Source organism: Lissotriton vulgaris, chromosome 10 (genome assembly GCF_964263255.1).
Source record: "Lissotriton vulgaris chromosome 10, aLisVul1.2, whole genome shotgun sequence".
Lineage (NCBI taxonomy): Eukaryota > Metazoa > Chordata > Amphibia > Caudata > Salamandridae > Lissotriton > Lissotriton vulgaris.
In genome coordinates this window covers 159,973,635-159,997,469 of record NC_141698.1, presented here as the reverse complement: position 1 = coordinate 159,997,469, position 23,835 = coordinate 159,973,635, and the positions used below count along the sequence as shown (strand labels likewise).

General features: G+C 45.9%; 1 protein-coding gene across 1 annotated transcript in view; it reads left to right on the top strand.

Moving 5' to 3' along the window:
- POLR3E (RNA polymerase III subunit E) overlaps nucleotides 1-23,835 on the top strand; it is a 300,274-nt gene that overhangs the window by 133,689 nt on the left and 142,750 nt on the right. The window contains exons 11-13 of the mRNA XM_086940764.1: nucleotides 1,994-2,038; nucleotides 2,145-2,236; nucleotides 19,620-19,740. Of these exons, the coding sequence (XP_086796890.1) occupies nucleotides 1,994-2,038; nucleotides 2,145-2,236; nucleotides 19,620-19,740 (258 nt within the window). The remainder of the gene's footprint in view (nucleotides 1-1,993; nucleotides 2,039-2,144; nucleotides 2,237-19,619; nucleotides 19,741-23,835) is intronic.

Genomic DNA, 23,835 nt, shown 5'->3' with positions numbered 1-23,835 from the left:
TATATTTTTAGGTCTATAGTACCCGTAGGTCGATATGGGTATTAATGTTTTGCCAAGTCTCATGAATTGCAACTGTTCTTATCTGTATTAGTCTTTTTAACTGTAGTGAATGTGTTTTACTATTACTTGCGACAGACCACATACACTTTTAATATTGCCTTAATTCTGTCTTAGCCATTATGTCCTACGCATAGAAATATTTTTATCATGCATATTGTGCTTTTATGACATAGCTGTCAAACAGCTTTTTGGATTGTAGCATAGATACTTGGTGCATGTTACTGCTACATGCACAGCTCAATCCTAGCTTGGGAGTGGCAGAGTGTTACAGATGTCTGGGAACCAGTCTGTTTTATTGCCACTGTTCTTTCTGGTCTTTCTTTAAGAAATGTCTCCCATCTACTATTTAAGGTGCTCAACTGACACTTCTATGATAACAATCAAGAAACTCGAACCTACATTGATCTGTTCATGACTTTTGAAGCCCAGGTTTATGGACAGCTGTGGTTTAAACAACCCAGGACTTTGGATTGTCTTCTAAATTTGATTTTGCTAGGAAAAGGCTTCCTCACGCTGCCCATTCTTACGTAGACCCAGAGTCCATTTTCAGGTCCAGCTTGACAACCCTAATTCTTTACATAAAGTGAACTTTGCCCCCATGCAGAAGTGTTACTCTCGCCTCATGCTGCTTGGAGCTATTCTCCTTCCTGTGGAGTGCTTCTATTACAGTGCATGAGGGACTACTTTAGCATCTCGCATGGACTCTGAATTATCACACATTGCACTTATTAAATCATAGAAAGCAATCTTATGTATTTGATTTTACTCTGCCTCAGGCTATTTTTTTAATGTTTTACTGAGGGCTGTAAGTGAGAGCTAGACCTGTTAGTGTTGCCAATGCTTGGTTCTAAAGTCAAAGCAACAACTGCGGAGCTTAGAGACTGCATACTTAACCACAATATATGTGAAATTTCTGCTACTCACTCACCTTGTTCTACTGTAAGTAGAACAGCATTGGTTGTAAGGGAGGGCGCTGTAAGAGTTCCCTTTCTGTTGCTATTTATCATTCTCATCTGTTTGTATATTGAAATAGAAGATGATTGTGATTGATTAAACACATTGTGTACACTTTTGGGATTTCGTAAACCTGCAGCAGTGCTTTTGAAGCCTATACGTTTGAAGAAGATACATAGGACTGTGGAGTGTGTGGAGAAGAATTACTTGAGATCCACTGATCTTCCAGTTCGACAGGGATTATCACTACCTTCCTTTTGCCTTTTCTAGGCCCCAAAACAGACAAACAGGTGGTTCTGGCAGAAGGGGCAGTTCTGCTCTAGATTAGTGCTCTCTAGTTTAAGTCGCCCTCCGCCCCGTGGCATTCACCAAGGTTATGATTTTTATTTAATCCCAAGGAAGTAAGCTAGGATTTATAGGTCCTCAATACTTGGAAGACTGCCTAATCAGCAAGTCTTCTAATCAGGAGGCTTAAACTCTTATTGCTTCGTCCAACAGCTCTTTTCATGCCAGCTTTCACCCACCATTGCATTTTCCACATAAATCTAGCTACGCAAGCCGTCTGCCATTTTAAGTGGCAAAAAAGTGGAATGAGGCAGTGGCGTCTGGGGCTCAGGAGTCCTTCATGTCCACTGGCTATTTTTGGTGCAGAGGCACATCAAGTAGAAAATGTTTTTGAGGAAAGAAAGGCTAAATGGCAAAGATGAAAAAAGTACTCTTATCTAGGGCTTTTTCAAGGTAAAGTATTCTGATCCTGTTTATTAAAGCATGCAGAAGTACTTACTCATTTTCAGTGTTATCTCACAATTTTGTTGATTTTAATATATGATGAAGCAGGAAGTAGGGTTAAAATGTGTGTGTTGAATATGTCTTTAACGATTACATGTTCTGGTTTCTTCAGTTTTTTGTAATATTTTAGCGATTTTTGTATTTATTACTTGCAATTGTACTGCTAAGGGACCTTTTTTATTCTCTGCAGTGAATACTTGACTATGCTGATGCCACCAAATGCAGAGGAAGAATTGTAAGTTTTAAATACTAATTTAAAATTGTATTCTGGTCTGGTTATGTCACTGGTACTGTCAATTTCCTGAAATGTGTTCTTTGTGTGTTTTTTTTCTGCGATAAAGTGACAAACCCATGGCTCCGAGCAATGTACTTTCTATGGCTCAGCTGAGGACCTTACCACTAGCAGATCAGATCAAGATCCTGATAAAAAATGGTAGGCATCTCTTTAATAATTATTATTAAACAAAGAACACTCTCTGATTTCGAATTTCTATTCTTAACTAGCCTATGTTGTTTCATCCTACCCTTCTCTTACCAGCTAATTAGCAATTTGAACATTCTTAGATAACAATAAAACTATGTGTACAGCTCAAGACTGAAGTTCTATCCTTATGAGGCTTCTGTTGCACATCTTTTACCCATCTCAGAGAGGTCTGCATTCTGTCCTTTGCCCTCCATTTTTCTTATAATATTAAACACTGAAGCCTGCACATCTGTTGTTTTTGACTACTGCAAGTTACGGAGAGTTTTTGATTGAGTGACATTTACCCTTTGAACTGCTTTGCTCTCTGACAGATCTTTTTTCGGTCTCGACTAGCGTTGCTGCGCACATGCGCAGCTTGCTCGGTGAGATTTAATGTAAATGAGAACTTTTACAAAAGGGCTTCAAGCCCCGCCCCTCATTCCCATTGGCTGGCATCACCGTTTATGATAAACGGTGGCCAGCCACTGGGAACGTTTTGTATGTTGCCTCCCTTTTGGCTTTTTGGGACGGCCCACTTGGACTGGCTCTCCTGCTTTCCGTTAATCACGCTGCCTTCACGCCGCATTCCCGAGCTTGTTATTGCTTCCATCATTGACTCTTATCTTAGTGGGCGTGTGCACGCGCCAGTCCGGCTCTGTGATTGGGCATGCATTAGAAATCACGGTGCCTTCACGCCACATTCCCGGGCTTGTTATTGCTTCCTTCATTGACTCTGAACGGCAAGGACTCATGTTGCACAGGCACAAGTCTGACATTACGGCACAAATTGCTCTCGGTTACCTAGACTCGGCTCTTTAACGTGGGCCCTCAGTAAGAGCCAGCGCAACAACTCTTCCACCCCGGCCGTAACCGACAGCTGACAGGCCAATGAATCATTACCGAGAGTGGGAGTCATGGCTGGGCCGAGCCCCATCTGTCTGAGCTGGTGCCTCTCACACACACCCGGCTCTGTCTGGAGGGTAAAGTTATTGTCATTAGCCTGCCCAGCAGTGTGTTTTTCAGTCAGAAATAAGTGCCCTCAGCGAGGCGCACAGCGGGGAGCACTGGCAGGACGGGCATTAATCACGCAGGCTGACATCCGATCTTCCGGTGATTAGTAATTCCTGAGCATGACCCGCTCTATGGATTTTGTACTTTACTTGCCTTGGCCCCATCATGGGTTGTCTTTGTCTGCTAACATTACATTTTGAAACTTGGGACGACGGTGAGTGTTTTGTTTCATTTCACTCTCATCCGCCATCTCCTCTTCATATCTTTTGTCCTACACCACCCCTCTCACACCCACCCTCTTGCATCCTTCCCTGTTCTTCTGAGCGCAACCAGCTAGGCTCACACCCCACCAGCCACCACTCCCATTCCCCCCCACCCCACACCTCCCTCAGGCTCCCCCCACACCAGTCACAGGGCAGTCTATGCTGCTCGTTACATTGTAGGGCTGGTACAGGAGCCACACACTCCACACACGCAATGGGGCCTGACTAGTGAAGTCTTAAGAGAGGGGCCTCAAGATGGAGAGTGCGGCGGCCCCCACCCCACCCACACTCCCTCAACCCAGCCTTTTCTCCAGCTGGATCAGGCCTCATTGCTATGGCTCCTCTGATAGTCCCTTCACTGCGCTCCCAGCGCCTCTGGGCACCTCTGGCAGCAGACTCTGTGAGGGGTGCTCTTGGCTTATCCCCCCTTTACCCCTCCTCCGGCACCACCATGCTGCTGAGAGCCCCCTCCCACCAACGCACATGTTCAGCAGATTCGTCCGGGTCTCTTGGGGGGTGGGTGTGTGTGTGTGTGTGTGTGTGTGTATGTGTGTTTTGAAGGCCCTTAATCACATGTGGGTATATATGTGAATGGGTGTGTGCCTGTCTGTGTGGGCACGAAGTAAAAGTGCATGTTTCCTTCTATGTGTCAGTACTTGCTTCTGTATGTGCTTGCACGAGTGTGTATGTCGGTCTGTGTGTGCATAGATATGTGTTTGTTTCCTTCTGCATGTGTCAGTGTTGGCTTGTGTCTTTATTCGCACGAGTGTGTGTGCGTGTCGGTCTGTGTGTTCAAAGAAACCGACCAATGTGCTGGGAGCAGCCCTCTTCCCAGAGGTTCCCGCGATGTAGTATTTATATCCCCTGCAGCCAGGTGTTGGTAAACTCCTCGATCTGATGTTCAGACCTCGCTGCTCACTACCCACCTCCCACAGCAGACATCCTAGCAGACACATCACGGAGACACACCACCAGCTCTCACCGCTGGCCTCTGTGTGTCCATGTGTCTCTGTGCATTGAAAATGCGATAGGTCTCGCCTTTCATTAAGTTAAAGCCATTTGCTTTGCTATACAATACCATTTAGCAAAGCAAATGGCTTTAACTTAATCAAAGGCGACAGCTATTGCAATTTCAATGCTTGTTTTTAATACATTTGGCAGTTCTCAGAATAGACCCACGTTTACCAATTTTCTTTTAAAACACTTCAGCAAAGCTTCGATTTGGCCTCTTAATATACGATTGGCTATGTTCTACTGTCACCCGTGCATGGAGGCAACAAAATGTCCCTAGTGAAGCCACGTGTAGCTAAAGCAAGAAAGGTCCTCTCTGCCACGGAGTGCACTGAACCGCATCCTCAAGAGACAGCATATTTAGTCAAGTGGCAGCAGTTCACAGCTTTGAGAGTAAATGCTGTTCTTCACCAATTGCCTTTGCTCAAAAACAAATGTCTAAATCTGGATGGTAAGGGGTTGAAACTACTTTTTGACACTTAACGGTTTATTTGAATCATGCTGCGGTGTAAGATATCGGGCACCAGGCCCAAGTGCAGGCCCCTCTTTTGTTACTGTTATTCAAACAGTGTGCAACCAAAAATAAAGTATCAACCATAAGGAATAACATCAAGGCAGCTAACAAGCCAGTGCACCAAATGCTTTGTTTTATATTTATTTTCTAAAACGGTTTCCCCTTCACCCCACCTACTATCAAAGAAGTACATATTCCCTCATGTTTTCTGCATTTCTGCATTGTCAGGAAATGATCAGGACTTCTTCAGTTTTTAATATTCCCAGACAGCCCTGTCGATGTAGTTTCACTTATTTCTGTACAACATTCCCTGTTCCTCAAATCAAACTTATTATTAACAGCACTTGAGGAAATAATCTGTGTCCCATCGGAAGTTAAAAAGACCCACAACTACACAATTAATAAGGAAACAAGTAAGACCCATTTACAGGAGTATCAGTATTATATTAATAAAACGATAGCTTTTAGGCAGTGCTGAGATCAACTTGATTCCCAGCCACTCCCCTATCCCTGCCAGGTTTCAGCCACTTGATGGAACTAACCCTGCTCTTCATATAAACTTGGATAACTCCTAATTCAAGGTTTCTCGCCACATTGATCATGCTTGACCTGTATTCTATTTTTAATGTGGTTGGCGTCCTTATTCTCGTCATTCATCCTCATCAAGATGGTGGATTTCAGCTTCACTTCGTAACTGAAATTCTTAAGTTTAACTAGGACCTTCGTACATACCATTTGTGAGATTTCACAGGTGGTAGGCTGCATAGGTCATTTCTGGTGATGTGAACATCAAACCTTTGGTAATTCTACGAGGTTGTTATGTAGAAGCTAGACACTCCTCTACCCTTCGTGATCAATGTCAGTATTTGATAAATCTAATTTCATAAATTTTTCGCTAGGACATCACCCAGGTTATCATGGGTGTGAAAGGTTCACTGACTCATAAGGTATTCCTTGTATCCCTTCACACTCTTAGGTGTTGCCTACATTGAAAGTTGATTGCCGCTTAATAATGTGAAGCCAAGGTCATAGGATTCGGTACCATGGCCACATTGTAGAATTCCCTGACTGGAGGCCCTCCATCTCTTTTGAACCAAAACGTTTAATGTGGTCATGAAGTAGAACACCTATGGATTGTCCTGGTCAAAACCCTAGTTTTTTTTATAGACCTTTATTTTACCATTCTGCAAGGACACAGCTACTGGCCTACAACCCGATGGGCCGGCCTCAACGATTTGAAATAGACGTTCATTCAGTTATCAGAACACAGCCGTAATGCCGACAGCCAGAGGCCCGGCGGCGTAACATACGTGAAAATGAACATGCTCTGACTTGCAGTCCCAATGGCAGATCTCCTTGTAGTCTTAAATTTTCAATAAATCATAGTCAACTTTTATTAACTAAACAAACCCCCCCCATAAGTCTTTCCGGATCATAGTTGGTCAGCTACTCGAGTGTTGATAGACAGAGCAAGTGAGACGAACAGTAAGCACAGCATCATGGAGATAACAACATCATGCATACACCTGTGACAGTAAATAAGATCAGTGAATACCTGCACCAATGCAGGGAAGCCTTATTAAGCAAGATTAGCAACGGGAGTTTGTGCACTGGGAGAAACAACAGGTCACGCTTTACTTATCAGAGGATATGAACCAGGTGAGCGCTAATTGCCTGGCTATTTGCAACACACAAATCAGTGCTTCCCTGAATAGGGTAGTTTGTCACGCTAAAAGCGTGGACCAAGCTCAGTCTTCATCAGAGAGCATTGCCAGCATGTAAGTGGTGTAGGGCCCCCAAATGTCTCTTGGTCGTGAGCCCAATGGCAGTTCCTCATAATAACACGTCAGTTGAACACGACAATACGCCATTTCTTGTAACCAAGTTTTAACATCAGGCGCTCTCCTCCCTCCCCAGCAGGCCGCCACTCTGCGCTTGGCCAATTGCAGTGCCAATGCAACCAAGTGCCGCACACTCAACGGTATACCAGATACCATGCCCAGCAGACATATGCGGGGGGGCCACCTCAACCGCCACTGATGTCATGTCAGTCAGAGCCACTGTCACATCCGTCCAGAAAGCAAACACACGAGGACACACCCAAGCCAAGTGCAGGAAATTGGCAGCATCCATCCCACACCGCACACACGCAGATGTGTCACGAAGCCCATACTTAAAAAGTTGCTCCGGAGTGTAGTACCATTGCTGTAAGAATTTCTAGTGTATGAGCCTAAAATTCCCATTCGCAGCAAATCTGCCTGTCGTATCACAATATTCAGCCCATTAGTCATCCAACAGCGGTTCTAACAAACATGCGTCCCATCTAGACCTTGCAGCCACACTTACATCTCCATCATCGTCCTGCGACACCTTGTACAATCGCGAAATCATCTTCGCTCTGGAAGTCGCTGTATACATCAATTGTAAGGCGTTCAATGTAGGTAATTCCATCGGAAAGGATGGGTAGTGATCACGCACCGCAGCACGCAGCCTGACGTAGGTGAACGTAGCCATAGTCCCATTAGTCGTTTGGTCCAATATTGTCTGCAAGCCAAGAAATTGGCCAGCTGGGAACACATCACCCATGGTATGTATTCCAGCACCCTGCAACAGTTGAAGAGCACCCACTTCGCTCGAGACAGATGTTCGCATGATACAGCAGAGGCATGGCCGGTGCAAACAATGGCAAACGGTCTGCGCGCTTCCCTAATTCCCGCCAGGCCTTTGCTGTGCACTGTACCGTGTCCACCTCCCCCTTCTCGTACACCGAATGCGGTGAGCTTGTGCACACAGATAGTACAGTTTCATATCCGGCACCGCAAACCCGCCTCGCCCATATGGTTTTGTCAGAGTGTCCCACTTTACACGAGGTTTCTTACCCCCCCAGGCTAATTTGATTAACAAGGACTGAAGCGTTGCAAAAAAGTGAGCCGTCAAAGCAAGCATGATGTTTACAAAGTAGTATAAAAACTTGGGGAGTACCACCATTTTAATCAGGGCTACTCGGTCCGCAAATGACCGGGGTAATCGTATCCAGCGTGCAACCTGATCTTCCTACTTGGTAATCGCCACTCCATAATTAGAACGGATTATTTCTTGGGCGTCCCTGTGTATCCATATCCCTAGGTACCGAACTGGTTCTGAGGCCCATTCCAGAGGGAACTCTATTGGGAATGGGAGGGTAATATCGGTTAACTGCAGTAATATAGATTTGTCCCAATTTATTGCTAGGCCAGAGAAGCGTTCAAATCTGATGTATTCTCTGATCACCCCTTCTAAATATCTTACCGGCTCCCGGATATAAAGCACCATATCGTCAGCATACATAGATACTGCCAGCGAGCGAAGACGAAAACCCAATGCCGAGGCTGCATGCCTTTGCCGCAGGATACAAGCCAACGGTTCCATAATAATAGCAAACAATAAAGGTGACAGCGGGCATCCTTGCCTTGTACCTCTCTGTATAGCAATTGGGGCTGATATACGACCATTAACCCGTACTTGTGCGACCGGATTAGTGTATAGTAACGTGGTCCAGGACGTAAAAAAGAACGGCACGCCCATGCGATGCAATACCGCCATCATATATTTCCAGGCTACAGAGTCAAACGCTTTGGCAGCGTCCAAAAGGACCGCAGCCAAGTCAGGCTTGAGCAAGTGAAGAACCGTGAACAATGCTATTAAGTTATGCGTCGTCGAGCGCAGTGGCACAAAGCCTGACTGGTCTGGCAGTACCATATCAGGCAGCAACAGTCGCAGGCGCGTAGCCAACACCTTAGCAAGGATCTTCACGTCCGTGTTCATTAGCGACAGAGGTCGGTACGACTCACGTCGATCATGTGGTTTACCTGGCTTCGGCAGAACCACTAGCAGAGCCTCTCTCATTGTCACTGGTAGTTGCCCTTGTTCAAGAGCCTCCTCCAGTACCATTGCCAAATGCGGCAGTAGCAAGTCTACATATTCTTTATAGAATTCGGAAGGTAAACCGTCGGTGCCAGTAGCTTTACCATTCGGTAGCGCCTCAATCGCGTCCCTAAGTTCCCCCTCTGTAATATGATGCATTAAAAATTCTTGTTGCCCTTTCGAGAGCCAGACCAATGCAATATCCTCCAAGTATTTCGCTATGTCTTCCTCATCAGCGGTTTCTCTATATTCGTACATAGTGGTATAGCATTGTGTAAAACATTCCAGTATACCCTCCTCATCCGTCAGTCTTTTCTCCGTCCCTAAGTTCTTGTACCAATTTCTAATTTAAAACATTTATAAAGCGCAGCGTGCACCGAACGGTTTCTTGGCGCTAGTGGAGGGTATTGGCTTCAGAGACAAAAGTAAGAACCGGGGAGGGGGTTTACGCAGGGAATGCCTGTTTAAAAAGAAACGTTTTTAGTTCCTTACGGAAGGAAACATAATGGGTAGCCGCACGAAGGTGGTCTGGGAGGGAGTTCCAGAAGGTGGGGGCCAAGGTGGAGAAGTTGGACCCACCCCACTTTTTGCGTCTGAAGCGTGGGATTTGAAGGAGGGATTTCGTGGAGGAACGAAGTTCTCTGGGGGGGGCGTATTCTTTTATTAGTGAGGAAATGAAGGCGGGGCGGTGCCTTGTCGGGCCTGGAAAACCATGCAGGCGGTTTTAAACAGAGAACGTTCTTTAACAGGGAGCCAATGAAGCTCCCTGAGGAGGGGTGTGGAGTGGTGATAGCACACCACACAATGTTTAGCCCAAGTATCCTTAAGTCTGTCCGCTAGTCCCCAACCAGGCCTGCCTCCCTCACCATAGTACCGTGCTCTAGTGCGCTTGGATAAGTAGTTGACTTCCTGTTCCGCCAACTCATTGTACTCAGTAACTTTGGAGTTTATGTCGGCTAGCAGAGTGTCAGCCGGTTGCTGTTCGCATTGCCGTTCCAAACTCAGCAGTTCGCGTTCCAATCTATCCATCGAGTCTCTGAGCGACTTGAGCACTCCAGCCTGCATACCAATACATGCACCCCGCACCGTCACTTTGAAGGCCTCCCAGACAATACACGCATCCGACACCGACCCAACATTCTTCTCAAAAAACACTTCTATCGTCTCGCACAGCCGCTCTCGCAACACCAGATCAGTTAAAACCCCAGGAGGCAACCGCCATGTAAACGGAGCATGTGCACGCGATGGCATCTGCACCTCCATCAGCACAGGCGCATGATCGGAGAGCGTTCGAGGCAAATGCGCCGTCTTAATCACCCATCCGCTAACATCTTTCGTCACCAGCCAGTAATCCAATTGTGACCAAGTATCATGTGCGGACGTGTAACAGGTACCTTCTTTCACACCCGGATGCCCCAGCCGCCACATATCCACCAAGCCCAGTGTTTCCATACCATCTCGAACCGCCCCTCGGGCTCGTTTCGCAGTAGCCTGTCGCGTCTCCTTTTTATCCAACCCAGTATCTAATGTCACATTCAGATCTCCCCCACACACAATCGCAGAAGAGGGCAAAGTGTATACCTTATTCCATAAAGTAACATAAAAATCAGGGTCATCAATGTTCGGCCCGTACACATTGACCATCGTAATAAGCACTCCACACAGTTTACCATGTAATGTAATATAGCGACCTTCTTTATCCACTTCCTCGTGCAAACATACAAAGGGAACATTCTGTTTAATCCGGATCATAACACCCCTTGCGTATGAAGAGTATGATGTTGCCACTCTCTTTCCCGCCCAACGACTAGCCACCGAATCAGCTGCCTGCCCGCTAAGGTGCGTCTCCTGTAGGAAGACCACCTGTGCATCATGCCTGTTCAGATATGCAAGCACCTGTCTGGTCTTTTGTGGCCTGTTGAGACCCCGCACATTCCATGTTAGCCAAGTAATTTTCCCTCCCCTATCCATAGACGTTGCTAAGATGTATGTCCAGCCAATCAACCACTGATTCACCCGTCAACCAACAGGCAGCGATTGTGTCATCTTTCCTCCAGCCCCAACAGTCGAGTAGTCCTTTACACTGTACATAGACTTTCCTATTATCCTCAATGTATACCGTCCAGCAGGACCGGATCTCACAGCCCTTCCATCTTACCTCCCATCCCACAACAACCTCCCCAACTTGCCAAAACCCCTTCCCTGATTCATAACATCCCAGAAAATTCCCAGAGTCACCCTTCATCCCCCCACCCACTTCAGCCACCCCAACCTGCCAAAGCTCTCCCAAACACCCCGATCCCCCCTCCCCCTTACACCCAGAAATTCTACTTTGGGGTACTCCCATATGTGGGGGCGTAGAGGCGCTTAACTCCTGCATACAGCGATACAGGAGGTGACCAAGCTAGGAGTATGTAGTTCCGCTGTCATCCACCAGGCCCATACACCCTCCAATACGTTTGATAGAAAAGGAAAAAACCCACACTCAGCGGAGCAAAGGCAATATCACATATATCAATATGTACACGTTATCAATAGCACAACACTGCTTGAAGAGCTAGACGTTAGATCCACCTCAACACATTATCATTACACTAGCAGCGTCACTTCTTCAGTGTAGTAGTAGCTATACATACATGTCACAACAGTTAAAATAATTGCAAAGTTAACCATTGCGCAAACAAATAATATTGCATTCAAGAGTGGCACACGGAGCATTCCCCACAGTCATGTTTCCATATAATATGCATAAATCCACCATTAGTGATCAACTTTCAAATCCTCGTACCCTGCCAGCACTCTAGCTGAATCCCGCTTTCTCTACACTCATATTGAAGCTGAGCGGGTAAGAACCAATACGTCACATATCAATAGTTCCTTAATTAATAAAAATACAGCATCGTCTTGTGGAGCCAGAAGACAGCCCCATCTGAACATATTACCCTCCCAATAGCTGGGACACATCCATAGGGTATCAACAAATTTGTTATCCCAATATTGCAGAAGTTCAAGAATAGAACAGAAGCAGTACAATGAGCCACGCTGCAGAAATCAGCATCGCAATCAAGGAAGCTCCGTGACCTCTCCGCACAATCATAGTGCCGTGTAGGAGACATAAAACCACAGTTAGTTGTCTACGTTCATTTCATCATCTCCTTCCTGTGGCATCCCCAAATCTCGCTTACGCCTTTTCTGTGTCTTGGCATACTCCATGGCCGCTTTCGGCGAGGTGAATATTTTATTCTCCGATGGCGCACCTATTCGCAACCGGGCTGGATATAACATGGCATATGGTATATCCTCTTTACGAAGAAGTTGTTTTACACCGCTAAATTCTTTCCGTGCCGCCTGCACTGCCATTGTAAAATCTGGAAAAAATTCCAATTTGTTGCCCTGATAGTCAATGGTGCCCTTTTCCCGTGCTAGGCGTAATAGTACATCTCGGTCTCTATAGTTCAAGATGCGGGCAATTATGGGACGCGGTGGCGCCCCTGGTACTGGTCTTTTAGCTAGCGAGCGGTGCGCACGTTCCACAATAAACATTTTGGAAAGCTGGTCTGCACCGAAAATTTCTACAAACAGACGCTCCATGAAGTCCTCCATCTTGCCCACATTCGTGGATTCTGGCAGTCCCGTGACGCATATGTTGTTGCGCCGAGACCTCCCCTCCAACTCCTCATTCTTAGCCTGAATGACTGCCAGCACTTGCTCTATATTGAAAACCTTGTCTGTGACAGTTGTAAGACCATCTTCCGTTGCAGACACCCTTTGCTCTACCTCGTCCATCCTTGCATTTTGTGTTTCAAATTGCGCAGACATATGGTCCAGCCTGTGATTGACAGCTTCCATGGTGCCCTCTATTGATTGCAGAGTTTTCTGCATAGCTATGAGTGTGGCCTCTAGATTTGGCGTGCCCCCTGCTGCTCCTGATGGGTCAGTATCCGAGGTAGACTGTGACGAGGTCATTGCTGTTTTGCGCGTCTCAAAGTTCAATTTAGGCTGATTGCGCTCCGGTCTGCCCATGTCGCCAATCACCAGTATAGTTAAGTGACTGCAGGTCGCGACACTATGAACCGAGCGGCCTGCACCAGAATACTACAGTTAATCAATGGGCAGTTATTTAGCCACCACGTAGCGCCAATCACTCCAAAAAATAGCGTGTGCACTATGCTGGTCAGGAACTAGCTGCTATACGCGATTTTGTTGCTAAAATAATTCCTCCGGTGCTCACGATGTCTGGGCCTTCGCAGCTATTATTGCCCCCAGTACAGCCAATCCCTGCTGACAGTGCCCCTCAAGCCGGTCTGCACTCCGTGGTAGCCTGCAGCGTCCCAATGGAAGAGCCCGACTAGCTCCTGGGGTCCCCGGCTCCCACCTCGCTCTGCAGCCTCTCTCAGCTCCAGCCCACACCCCGCCCCCGCCAGTCACAGCTCGCGCGGCCGGGCCCAGGTAGGCCGCACGCCACCTCCGCAACCCCGGCCTCCCGTAGCCTCTAGCCCCACTCACCACAACCAGCCCGGGCGGAGCCGCCGGTCTCACGCAGTTGTCCGGTGCAAGCTCCAGGAAGGCGTCCCAGATTCCAACAGGCTCTCCCTCCGGCCGCCCTCTTGCCGCCACCACTCTCGCCGCTGTCAGTCCGGGCGAAAAAGCACGAACTCTAGCCCTCGGCCGGCAGTCTCTCAGAGGTTCGGGCCCGGCCTCGCCGCCATGCGCTGGGCCCCGCAGTGAAGTGGACGTGTCGCCGTTTCTCGTCGCTGCCAGGTGCTACCGCCCAGTAACTCCACAGATCTTCGCCGCTGGTCACCCGATTCACTTTAGTGCCGTTTTCATAGGCAGATGACGCTGGAAACTGCAGATAAATAGCGGATGTTTGCTTGGTCTAGCAGAGCCTCACCTAAGTGCGGCCATCTTGCCGCGCGCTCTCTAGCGCCCCCCCGCTGGGGGAGCAAGTTAAGTATGTTATAAGGAACATCTCCTAGCAGCTATCTCAACAGAAAAGTTATTGATACGATAACTACTGTGTGCTGAAGTGAAGGCTGAAATACATTAAGGCACTAGGAAAAAGACACTAGTAAATTTACATGTCAAAGAATGCCACTCTGCTTTTATACGTAGCAGATGCGGAGGTCACTCCTTCTCCTACTTAGCAGCGAAGACATGGAACGAGCTACCCTTTCATTTACAGACCTCCCTATCTCTTCCAGAGTTCCAAAAGTCCCTGAAGGTCTGGCTAATCAACTAGAACCTGCCAGTGCCTGAATACCCTCACCGGGGACAAATGGTGCTTTACAAATCCACAGATTGATTGATTGATTGATTAATAGTTATGACTGTGTCTCGCTTGCAAAACAAAATCTTTACTAACTGGGAATTCCATCTAGTGTTATGTTCAAGTCTGTTCGATAACTGCCTCGTTGACCAACTTCAGAAAGAGAATTAAGACCTGGCTCTTTGATGGAGATACAGCGCCCAGATACCCCTAGGGGTGACAGATTGATTGAGTAAACGATTTTTTTGATAAGCAAAATGCATCCACCATTAGGCACCATATTGTTTGCAAAGTAAAATTCTAAAGCGTAATGCTCCCGAAATGCTTTGCTCATTGGATTTGGGGTTATTGCTTTCTGCACCTAGAAAGGGCAACAAACACTTTGTCTAGTTGGGTCGAACTGTGTTGATTTCTTAAATCATCACATGCCAAGCGAAGGTAGATATTGAAAACTCACTTCTGTATCGCAATGAAGAGATTATCTCCTGGTTGCGAATGAGCACCTAGATTGGTTCTGTGTAGTACGTTATATAGTGCTGTGGATGTAAAATGGCGCTGGCTTGGTGTTCATGTGACGTTCTCATTGGCTCCTGAGCTTGTTGTAGGGCAGCTGGCAGCATCAGGGAGAGGCTTATTCTCTACATGTGTGGAAGCTGCTGTTGGCAATCAATGCACAGGGAGTCCGCGAGATTGGGGTCTGTGGAAAGACCCGCTACTTGGTTTCCCCTCCTACTCAAAGCTCTGGTGATGCTCTGAGTGAGCGTCAGGAGTACTTTATATACAGGTCAGCATGGAAAGTGGCGTAGCGGCATGGTGTTATGTTCAGGCGAGTCCAGAAACTGCCAAAAGATAGTACAGAGTGTAAACCGGCATAGAAGCAGTAATGTTCTGCGTAAAGTACGATGTGGAAATAGATAAATCTGTATTAATGTACCTATAGAATATTGTGGTAACAGCAAAAAGCTTTAGAAACACGACAATTTAGAAAATGTTCATAGCAAGTTCATGGGAAGTTGACGGAGAAATTTGTCAATCGGCACTTGTCAAATTTCATCGAAAGGGCAGGGGGGCTGGATCCCTCCCAGTCTGGGTTTAGGCCTAGGCACAGCACTGAGACTGCCCTGTTGTCCGTCGCTGACGATCTTCATATGCTACAGGATGGGGGGTTTTCCGTTATCCTGGTGCTTTTAGATTTGTCAGCGGCGTTTGACACGGTGTCACATGACATCATGACCTCCAGACTAATTGACATCGGTCTGGAAGGCAGGGTGCTGGCCTGGCTAAGGAGTTTTCTCACTAAGCGTACCCAAAGTGTCATCATGGGGACGTATCGGTCGGAGGAGGTGGAGATCTCTAAGGGGGTGCCGCAGGGCTCATGTCTGAGCCCTACTTTATTTAACATCTATGTGGCCTCCCTGTCAAACATTATGAGATCCCACGGTTTCATCCCGGTATCGTATGCGGACGATACACAACTCCTCTTTCCATTCAAAACTTTGACATCTGAAGTGCGAAACTCCTTTGCCCGGGGTATGAAAGAAGTGGCCCAGTGGATGGCCTCGAACTTCTTACAGTGCAACGTTTCCAAAACGGAGGTGATGCTCTTTGGGGAAGCTAAACGCCTGTGGAACCCTGACTGGTGGCCGCAAGACCTGGGCCCAGTCCCTGAACCTAAACAGTGCGTGAAAAATCTTGGAGTAAAACTGGATCAGGAGCTTTCCTTGAAACAACATGGAAACCAAGTGGTTGGCTCCTGTTTCCATATCATTGGGCTTCTCCGAAGAGTGTTCCCCCCTGCTCCCTGATACCACTAGAAAAACCTTGGTACAGGCGCTCGTGTTGAGCAGGCTTGATTACTGTAATGGATTGCTGTTAGCTGCCAACGAGGGGGTCATCTCCAGATTGCAGGTTGTGCAAAACACTGCTGCACGCCTTGTCCTCAATGCCCCTGCACGTACTCCATCTAAACCCCTGTTGATTAAGCTTCACTGGCTTTCAGTGCAACAGAGGGTATTGTTTAAGACATGTTGTGTCATCCATAAGTGCCTCACAGGGAAAGGCCCCGAATATCTGACAAAAAAATGTAATGCATATGCTCCCTCCCGATCTCTTAGATCGGGAGATCAAGAGCTCCTATGTGTTCCTAGGATTAAGAAGGCAAGGCAAGTAGGGCCCTGTCTGTGGCTGGCCCAAAGCTGTGGAACAATCTCCCCAGAGAGATCAGACAATGTAGGGAACATCTTCCTTTTAGGAAGAAACTAAAAACTTTCCTTTTCCAATACTAGTTCATCCGACAAAGGGAAATAATGCTACATTGTAGGACCTGCTCTGCTCAAAGATGATGCCAGGGGCGCGGAGATACTCCTTCGGGAGTCGATTCCTAGCGCGGTACAAGTTTGTAATGGTGCTATACGTAAATGGCAATATGGAAGTGAGCATATCATTAGCGCTTTACTTGCTGTGTCGGGTGGAAATAGGCGTAGCAGTTGTTCTATCTGCAGGACCATTTGGGAATAGGCATAGAATTCAAGCTTGATCTACAGGACATTTGGAGAACGAGCAAATAGTGCTGTCTACAGAGCCATTGGAGCAATGGGGTTGTGTTCTCCACACAGAGTAACATGTAGCCCAGCATAGCAGTAATGATTTACATACAGGACAATGTGAAAACCATCTTAGCAAAGGGGCTTTAGATACAGGACAGCTTAGAAACTGGCATCGCGATAGAGCTTTATATACAGGGCAATTGGGGACGGCCCGAGTCAGTGGCTCGACCGGGTGAGGCGGGTCCTGTTCTGAAGCCGATTGAACCCGACGTGCTCCGAACTTCCCAATAGAAGTCAGCAATACCCCGGCCCCCAACTGCATCTCCAGCCTTCCACTCCCGCCTCACCCGGACCACGTCCCTTGCCTTACCAGCTCTTTTCACATCCATTGCCTCTCACCTTGGGTGGCCTTTCGGTGCAATCTAGCCTCGCTGACCTACCGGAACCGATCACCTACCCTCCTTCACCACCTCGCCCTACCTTACTCAGCACCCATCAATCTGTAACCTGGTCCTGATGATGATCCTAATCTTTATAGATTGAAACTCCGTCGACATCCCAGCGCAACTTGTGGCGCCCTATACTGTGGTTCACCAAAATACCTAACTCTCTACAATGTATGTAAATGCTTACCTGTGAAGCACAAGTACTTTCTATTATTGTCACATTCTCACCTTGCGCCGCCTATCGCTGTTTCACTTGTCACCTGCGCCGTCCACCTTGAAGGTCAAGAGCACTTGTGTGCACAAAGTTTGTCGGGTTACTTACGTATTTATTGCTTACAGTGCTGTTACAACTGTTCCTAATTTGTCCGTATTGTTTTCAAAATGTATGTTCTCTCTTGAATTTTTTCAAATATATGATGCCTTTGGCACATTTAACCAAACAATGAGTCTCCTTATTTTCCTTTCATATTGCCCCGTGTGCACAGTCGAGCATCCCTGCATGAAATGCACCCCCCTCCAACATGATCAACACTGGTCACCCCCAAGAAGTTAGTCATTTAATCAGCGTGCTAGCTGATTGATGCAGTACTCCATGCAGACGGGCACTTATCGGCTTTAAATGATTCACAGCATCGAAGATTCATGTCACTGGTGGTGCTTACGTTACACGTCCACATTAACCCATGATGGATGCTCCCTGGCAAATGACCGTCCATTCTGTAATTTATTATCGTGGACTGGAGTAAGAAGGGCTGTTAATTGACTTTGGAGCATGAAAGGGGGACACTCTACTGTTCTTTCTCTTTACTCCTCCTCCCTCACTCATACTCCCCGCATCTGCCGTAGCAACAGTGGAGGACGCTCCTTCTCCTACCTCGCCGCAAAGTCCTGGAACAACCCACCCCTCCACAAATCACCTTCCCTTCAGGAATTCAGAAAGGAACACGAGACCTGGTTGTAAAACTGATTCCACCCAAGCAGTTTGGCTCTCAGCGTCTGGACACCCTGGTGGGTGAATAGAATCGCTTTAAAAATCCGGTTTGATTGATAAAGGCACGTTTCATACTTGAGAGCACCCCTCATCAAGTGGACACTACTTTTGTGGCAAAAATGCTGCCCCTCTGAACTGGGCACAAAAGTTACTTAAGCGCACGACAGATTCGCTGCTAATGAGAAATATTTCTCTTGGGTACCGTTAACCGGACTTGAATTTTTAACAATTTTTTATTTTCTCTTCCGGACTTTATGCAGTTTGACATTTTAACCAATGATTTTTGAGAATTTGTGCTGTAAAATGCATAGTTTCTTTCAATTTTTTCAAACTTTTTCTGCAGGCGAGGATGGCGAAGCCTCGTCAAACAGTACTTAATTTGTGCCAGGGGTTGCCCGGGACTCATTTTTGAGGGCCAGGACTTTGCATCAGGCTGACCCAGGGCAAGAGAGGAAAAAAAAAGGCAGGCAGGGGAGAAAGGAGGGTGAAGAGAAAGATGGGTAAACAGTCACAAGGGGTGTAGGCAGGGACGAAAAAAAACCCGCAGGGGGGAGCTTAAACAGAATGGTAGGGTGGTGGGACCGATTTAACCCTGTCAATCCGCTAAAATCATGCCCACCAGTTACACATTGACTTCACTACGAGGTGTAAAGGGGGGGGGGGGGTGTTAATTTTTGGGAGGTTTGTTTTTTTGGGTGAAAGTGCTGCTTTTGGCTCAGTCACGGGTACAGTAACAAAATGTACCTCTATTGCCCCTTCTTAAAGTTTGTTGCTTTCCCTTATCAACACCTCGACAGTAGTCTCTGTGGGAAAATATAACGCTTTGTCCCAGATATTTAAGTAGTGCTGGAAGAGGTGTATTTAGCATCACGTATCAGTGTATTTTCAACATCCGTAGATTTGTGCTACTCCTGTTACATACTGGGCTGTTGTCGCATGACTGAACCCTCAGACACTAAATCCACTGAGGTTCAGCCAGCAGGTCCCATGTGCAGAAACTCGGTCTCCTTTATGGCTTTTCTCTCGTTGAAGCCAAGAATTTCACACACGGCTTGAGTTACTATACCTTTTCAGGGGCACAAATATGGAACCGTGGAAGTGCGTGGCCCCTTTCTTTGTACCGAGCATTGAAATTGCCGGGTAATTATCTCCCACCATTGACTAAAAAAAAAGTGGACTTTTTCTACAGTACCAATAGATACAGATAAGATTAACTGAATGGTATGCTCCTTTAGCCGCAGCTATGTGCTGGAGAATTTAGAGTCGTTATAAAGGTTGTCTTTATAGCACAAATACTTTTTCTTTGAGTTTTCGCTATTTTGAGCACTGTCTGACGTTTTTCAATGACCCGACTTCAACCCAATGGCTGCTAACGTTGTTTATTTTATTTTTTTCTCAGTGAAGGTGATGCCGTTTGCCAACCTCATGGGTCTTATGGCCACTGGAACAGACTCAACTGCAGTACTCCGTTGTATACAGCAGGTGGCGTTGTTGGTCCAGGGAAACTGGGTCGTGAAGAGGTAGGCACAGCGTCCTTCACACTGTAAAATGTTCTCCATTATGTCACACATGGTCGTGGTTGTAACTGTTAATTTAATAGTCTTGCTTGAAACACTTTTTCTGATATTCATACTTGAGACAACGTGATTGTGAACTGGGATTTCCAGTGAGAGTTAAATAGAAAAACAGCCAGACTATAAGATTTTTTTTTTTATATTCAAATTTGACTGGTTTTGAAGACCTGAAAAAAATCAGCAGACACACGGAAATCATTCCGACTATAAGAATGTCCAAATGGCATAGCTTCAATTCAATTCAAAAGTGCTTTATTCGAGTATTTACTCATTAAAGCAGACAAACAAACACATAATAAAATACAATTAAATTACTAAGTCAGCATGACTTTAAGCACAATACACATTAAAAAAGAAGTTTTTAAAACACATTTCATCAAGTTGTATACCATCGAGGTGCAAAGTTCATATTATAAAATCGTGTTAAAAGAACAATCCAATTACATAGTTAAAATTGGTTTAAAAGATGTTTTCGTCAGATAGACACCTGGCATGGGAACAGAGAATAGATAAACTAGCAGTCTCTGATCATCTAGGCAGAGAGTAGTCACCCTACTAGCAATCTCTGCCTAATTACCCACGCCCACCCCAAGTACTTTGCGGTCGCTATGATAATCCAGTTTAAGGAGGTAGTTTTGACAATGCGTAGAGCTACCGAGGAGCTTTTAGTACCCAAATTTCTGCACATGGGAGCCAACCACACACGTCTAGGAACAGAATATGCATGACAAACAAGAAGTGTCCCAGAGTCTCATTGCCTTCCCCACAAACTAAGCAAGTTGCTGGACCTCTATTTCTCCATTTAGATGTTAAATTACCAAGAGGTAGAGAGCCAGCCCTCATTTGGAAAAACAGTTTCCTATCCATGGGTTTAGTTATAATATCCCAATACATTTCAAACATTGGAAACAGTTTAGCTTCAAGGAAGGCAGTTGTCATAGACCCATTATTGTTGTTAAGGAGACTCTTATTTTCAACCTGTTCCCAATAAAGGTTTTTTATAAACAACTTTGACGGAAAGGATGACCCGGTTGGATCCGACCACAATTCACTCAACCCTAGTTCACTTAGTGCAGTTCTCAAAGATCTAAACCATTTAATTTCATGAAATCGATCTGCTTGGATCACATCAGCAAATCCTTCTGCATATTGTGACAACTCGGGGGTGGTCCAGATTCTACGCCAATATAATATCGGTCGAAGTTTACACATAGCCGAAATTTCCTTCCTACCAAGATCATATCTGAGTGGCAAGAGGGGACTGCTCTGCGGGGTGCCAGTTAATTTTCGGAGGAAGCTATTCTCTGACCTCTGTAGCTCCTGGAGGTTTTCTTGCCCCCACAGCTCTGCCCCGTATAGTGCAGACCCTATTGCTTTATCCTCGTATATGATTAGTGGCGGTTTGATTGGCTTAGTTAAAGATTTCGTGTGCTCCTTAATGATGGTACCAGCCAGTTGTTTGTGTCTTAATATTGCCAAATTCAAGTGGTGGTTCCATCTGTTGTCATTTGAGATATGTATCCCCAGATAAGTAAAGGAATTCACCACTTCAAGGCAGCGCCCACTCATGGTAATTTTAGATTTATAATTCCTACAAGGATTAAAAGCCATGAGTTTTGTTTTAGCTGCGTTTACCTCCAACCCATGATCACAACAAAATTTGTCAAAAATTGCCAGTGCCTTTTGCAGACCACTTGGGGATTTTGATAAAATTAAGGTGTCGTCTGCGAACATTAAAATTGGAACTTTTGCACCAGCGAGAGAGGGAGCGTCTACGGGCTCAGCTTGCATAAGGGGAACAATTCCGTTTATAAAAAGAGTAAACAGTGTTGGTGCCATTGAGCAACCCTGCCGAACCCCCCGCTCGACAGGGAAGTCAATAGTATCGTTACCGTAGCCACCCCATTGGATCTTAGCATAAGTGCCCTCGTGAAGTCTCATGATCAAGGTTAAAATAGTCATCGGGACCCCCAGGGCTGCCAACACCTCCCACAATTTAGCCCTCGGCACCAGGTCGAATGCAGCCCTTAAGTCAACAAAAGCTGCGTAGAGACTGCATCCGCCCAGAACCACTGTGCGCCATTAAATTAGTCGGAAGCGAAAGACCTGGTCTACAGTGCTAGTTGCTCTGCGAAAACCCGCCTGAAAAGGGGATAGGACGTTCTGCTCCTCAGCCCAATCAAGCAGATTATTAATAATTACACGTCCTACCACTTTTTGGACCGTGTCTATTAGGCTGATTGGGCGATAATTACAGGGTTGGGCACGATCCCCCTTTTTTATATACTGGTATAATGACGGCACCCCGCCATTATGTCACACATGGTCGTGGTTGTAACTGTTAATTTAATAGTCTTGCTTGAAACACTTTTTCTGATATTCATACTTGAGACAACGTGATTGTGAACTGGGATTTCCAGTGAGAGTTAAATAGAAAAACAGCCAGACTATAAGATTTTTTTTTTTTTATATTCAAATTTTACTGGTTTTGAAGACCTGAAACAAATCAGCAAACACACGGAAATCATTCCGACTAGAAGAATGTCTAAATGGCATAGCTTCTTAAACTGTTCGCGAGCGATTAATCTACGATGTTAACCTGGGCATATCCAATTTTTAATACCCTACTTTTGATTATTCGAAACAACCTGCCCTTCGAAGGTCGGCTTCTGAACTGTCAAGTTATACAACTTAGTTTAATGTCCTTTTGTTCTAGGTTTAGTTTTTCTTGGGAAGTTTCATATAGCGCGAACTTGACCAGAAGGTATCAGAGCGCCATACATGAGCACGGTTGCATTACTGGCGGACACGTTCATTATGTCAGGCACGGGGAGATGAAGTAATTTGCCCAGATTCACAGGATGTTGAGTGTCCCTTGCTGAGACTCTGACCCAGTTCCCCAGCATCGAGGTCGACCGCTGTAGCCGTTAGGCTACACTTTGCAGAACGCTTATGTTTTTGTTGTCATTGACGTGTAGGATTGCCATTTTGCTGCTCATTGATTCAGACAGCAGTGTTTGGAATCCTTCGGGACCAGACCCAATCAAAATCATTCTTCTGAGTTTTTCTTGTGTCATAACTTTCCTGACATTCCAGGGTATTTTGCTGTTCATGATGCCTAGGGGAGATGGGGTATTCAACTCTGGTTGGCGGATTCTTTGGGGAGATATGGGATTGGGTGTTTCTTCGTCACTCACTGCTTTAAAGATCTCTGCCCCAGGGCTTCAGTTTGTCTCTAGCTGAAGCCCGATCAGAACTGCAACCTGCTATGCCTCCCACCTTTCCAACGTTTTCAGGTCACAAAAAAGTTGTCCCTTTCCCTTTATCGTAGTGAAGTGGTTATTTTGTTGAATGAACAATTATTTAATCTAATTTGAGCTTCTATGGTACTTTGCCACAAATCTAAGTTCAATTACTTTCATTATAAGACATAAAAAAAATACATATTGTTTCTACAAATGACAAATGCATCCCTGAACATTCATGTGAAACTTTTTGTGTTAGGGATCGGTCACAAAGCATATCATCCATAAATAATAGTCTCTTGGGCACAATCTATAAAACCCCATCAGTTACTCCCACACCACATTCCAAGTCCTTCATGGGTGGCCTAGATATGGTATTTGAAACCAAGGCTTCACCAGCAAGTGCTCCCATAGTGAAAATGTTAGCTAAATGATGGTTCACTTCTTGCCTGATAAGGTTTCTACCCTGAACTGCATTGAATGCTACTTGGAAGGAAAAAAGGATTTGTATGCCCATACGTTAGGGTTCTTACTATGTAACCAAGCTTGGGAACTCATGGATGTGTTCCATGTAAATATTGAGGAGCAGAAGGGTCGTGTTCTAGCCCCAACCCATAACTTGGTTTTAAATTACCTGCCTGCTGCACTCGTTGATATTGGGACAGATGGTTTGCTGGTAAATCATCGGCCAATCACACGTCTTCCTTTTGCTGATGATTCAGTCTCGCTTCCACACTCAAGAATGTCTGTCATTGTTTGTTGGAGCATTCTTTGATTATTGCCACCTGAATAAGCT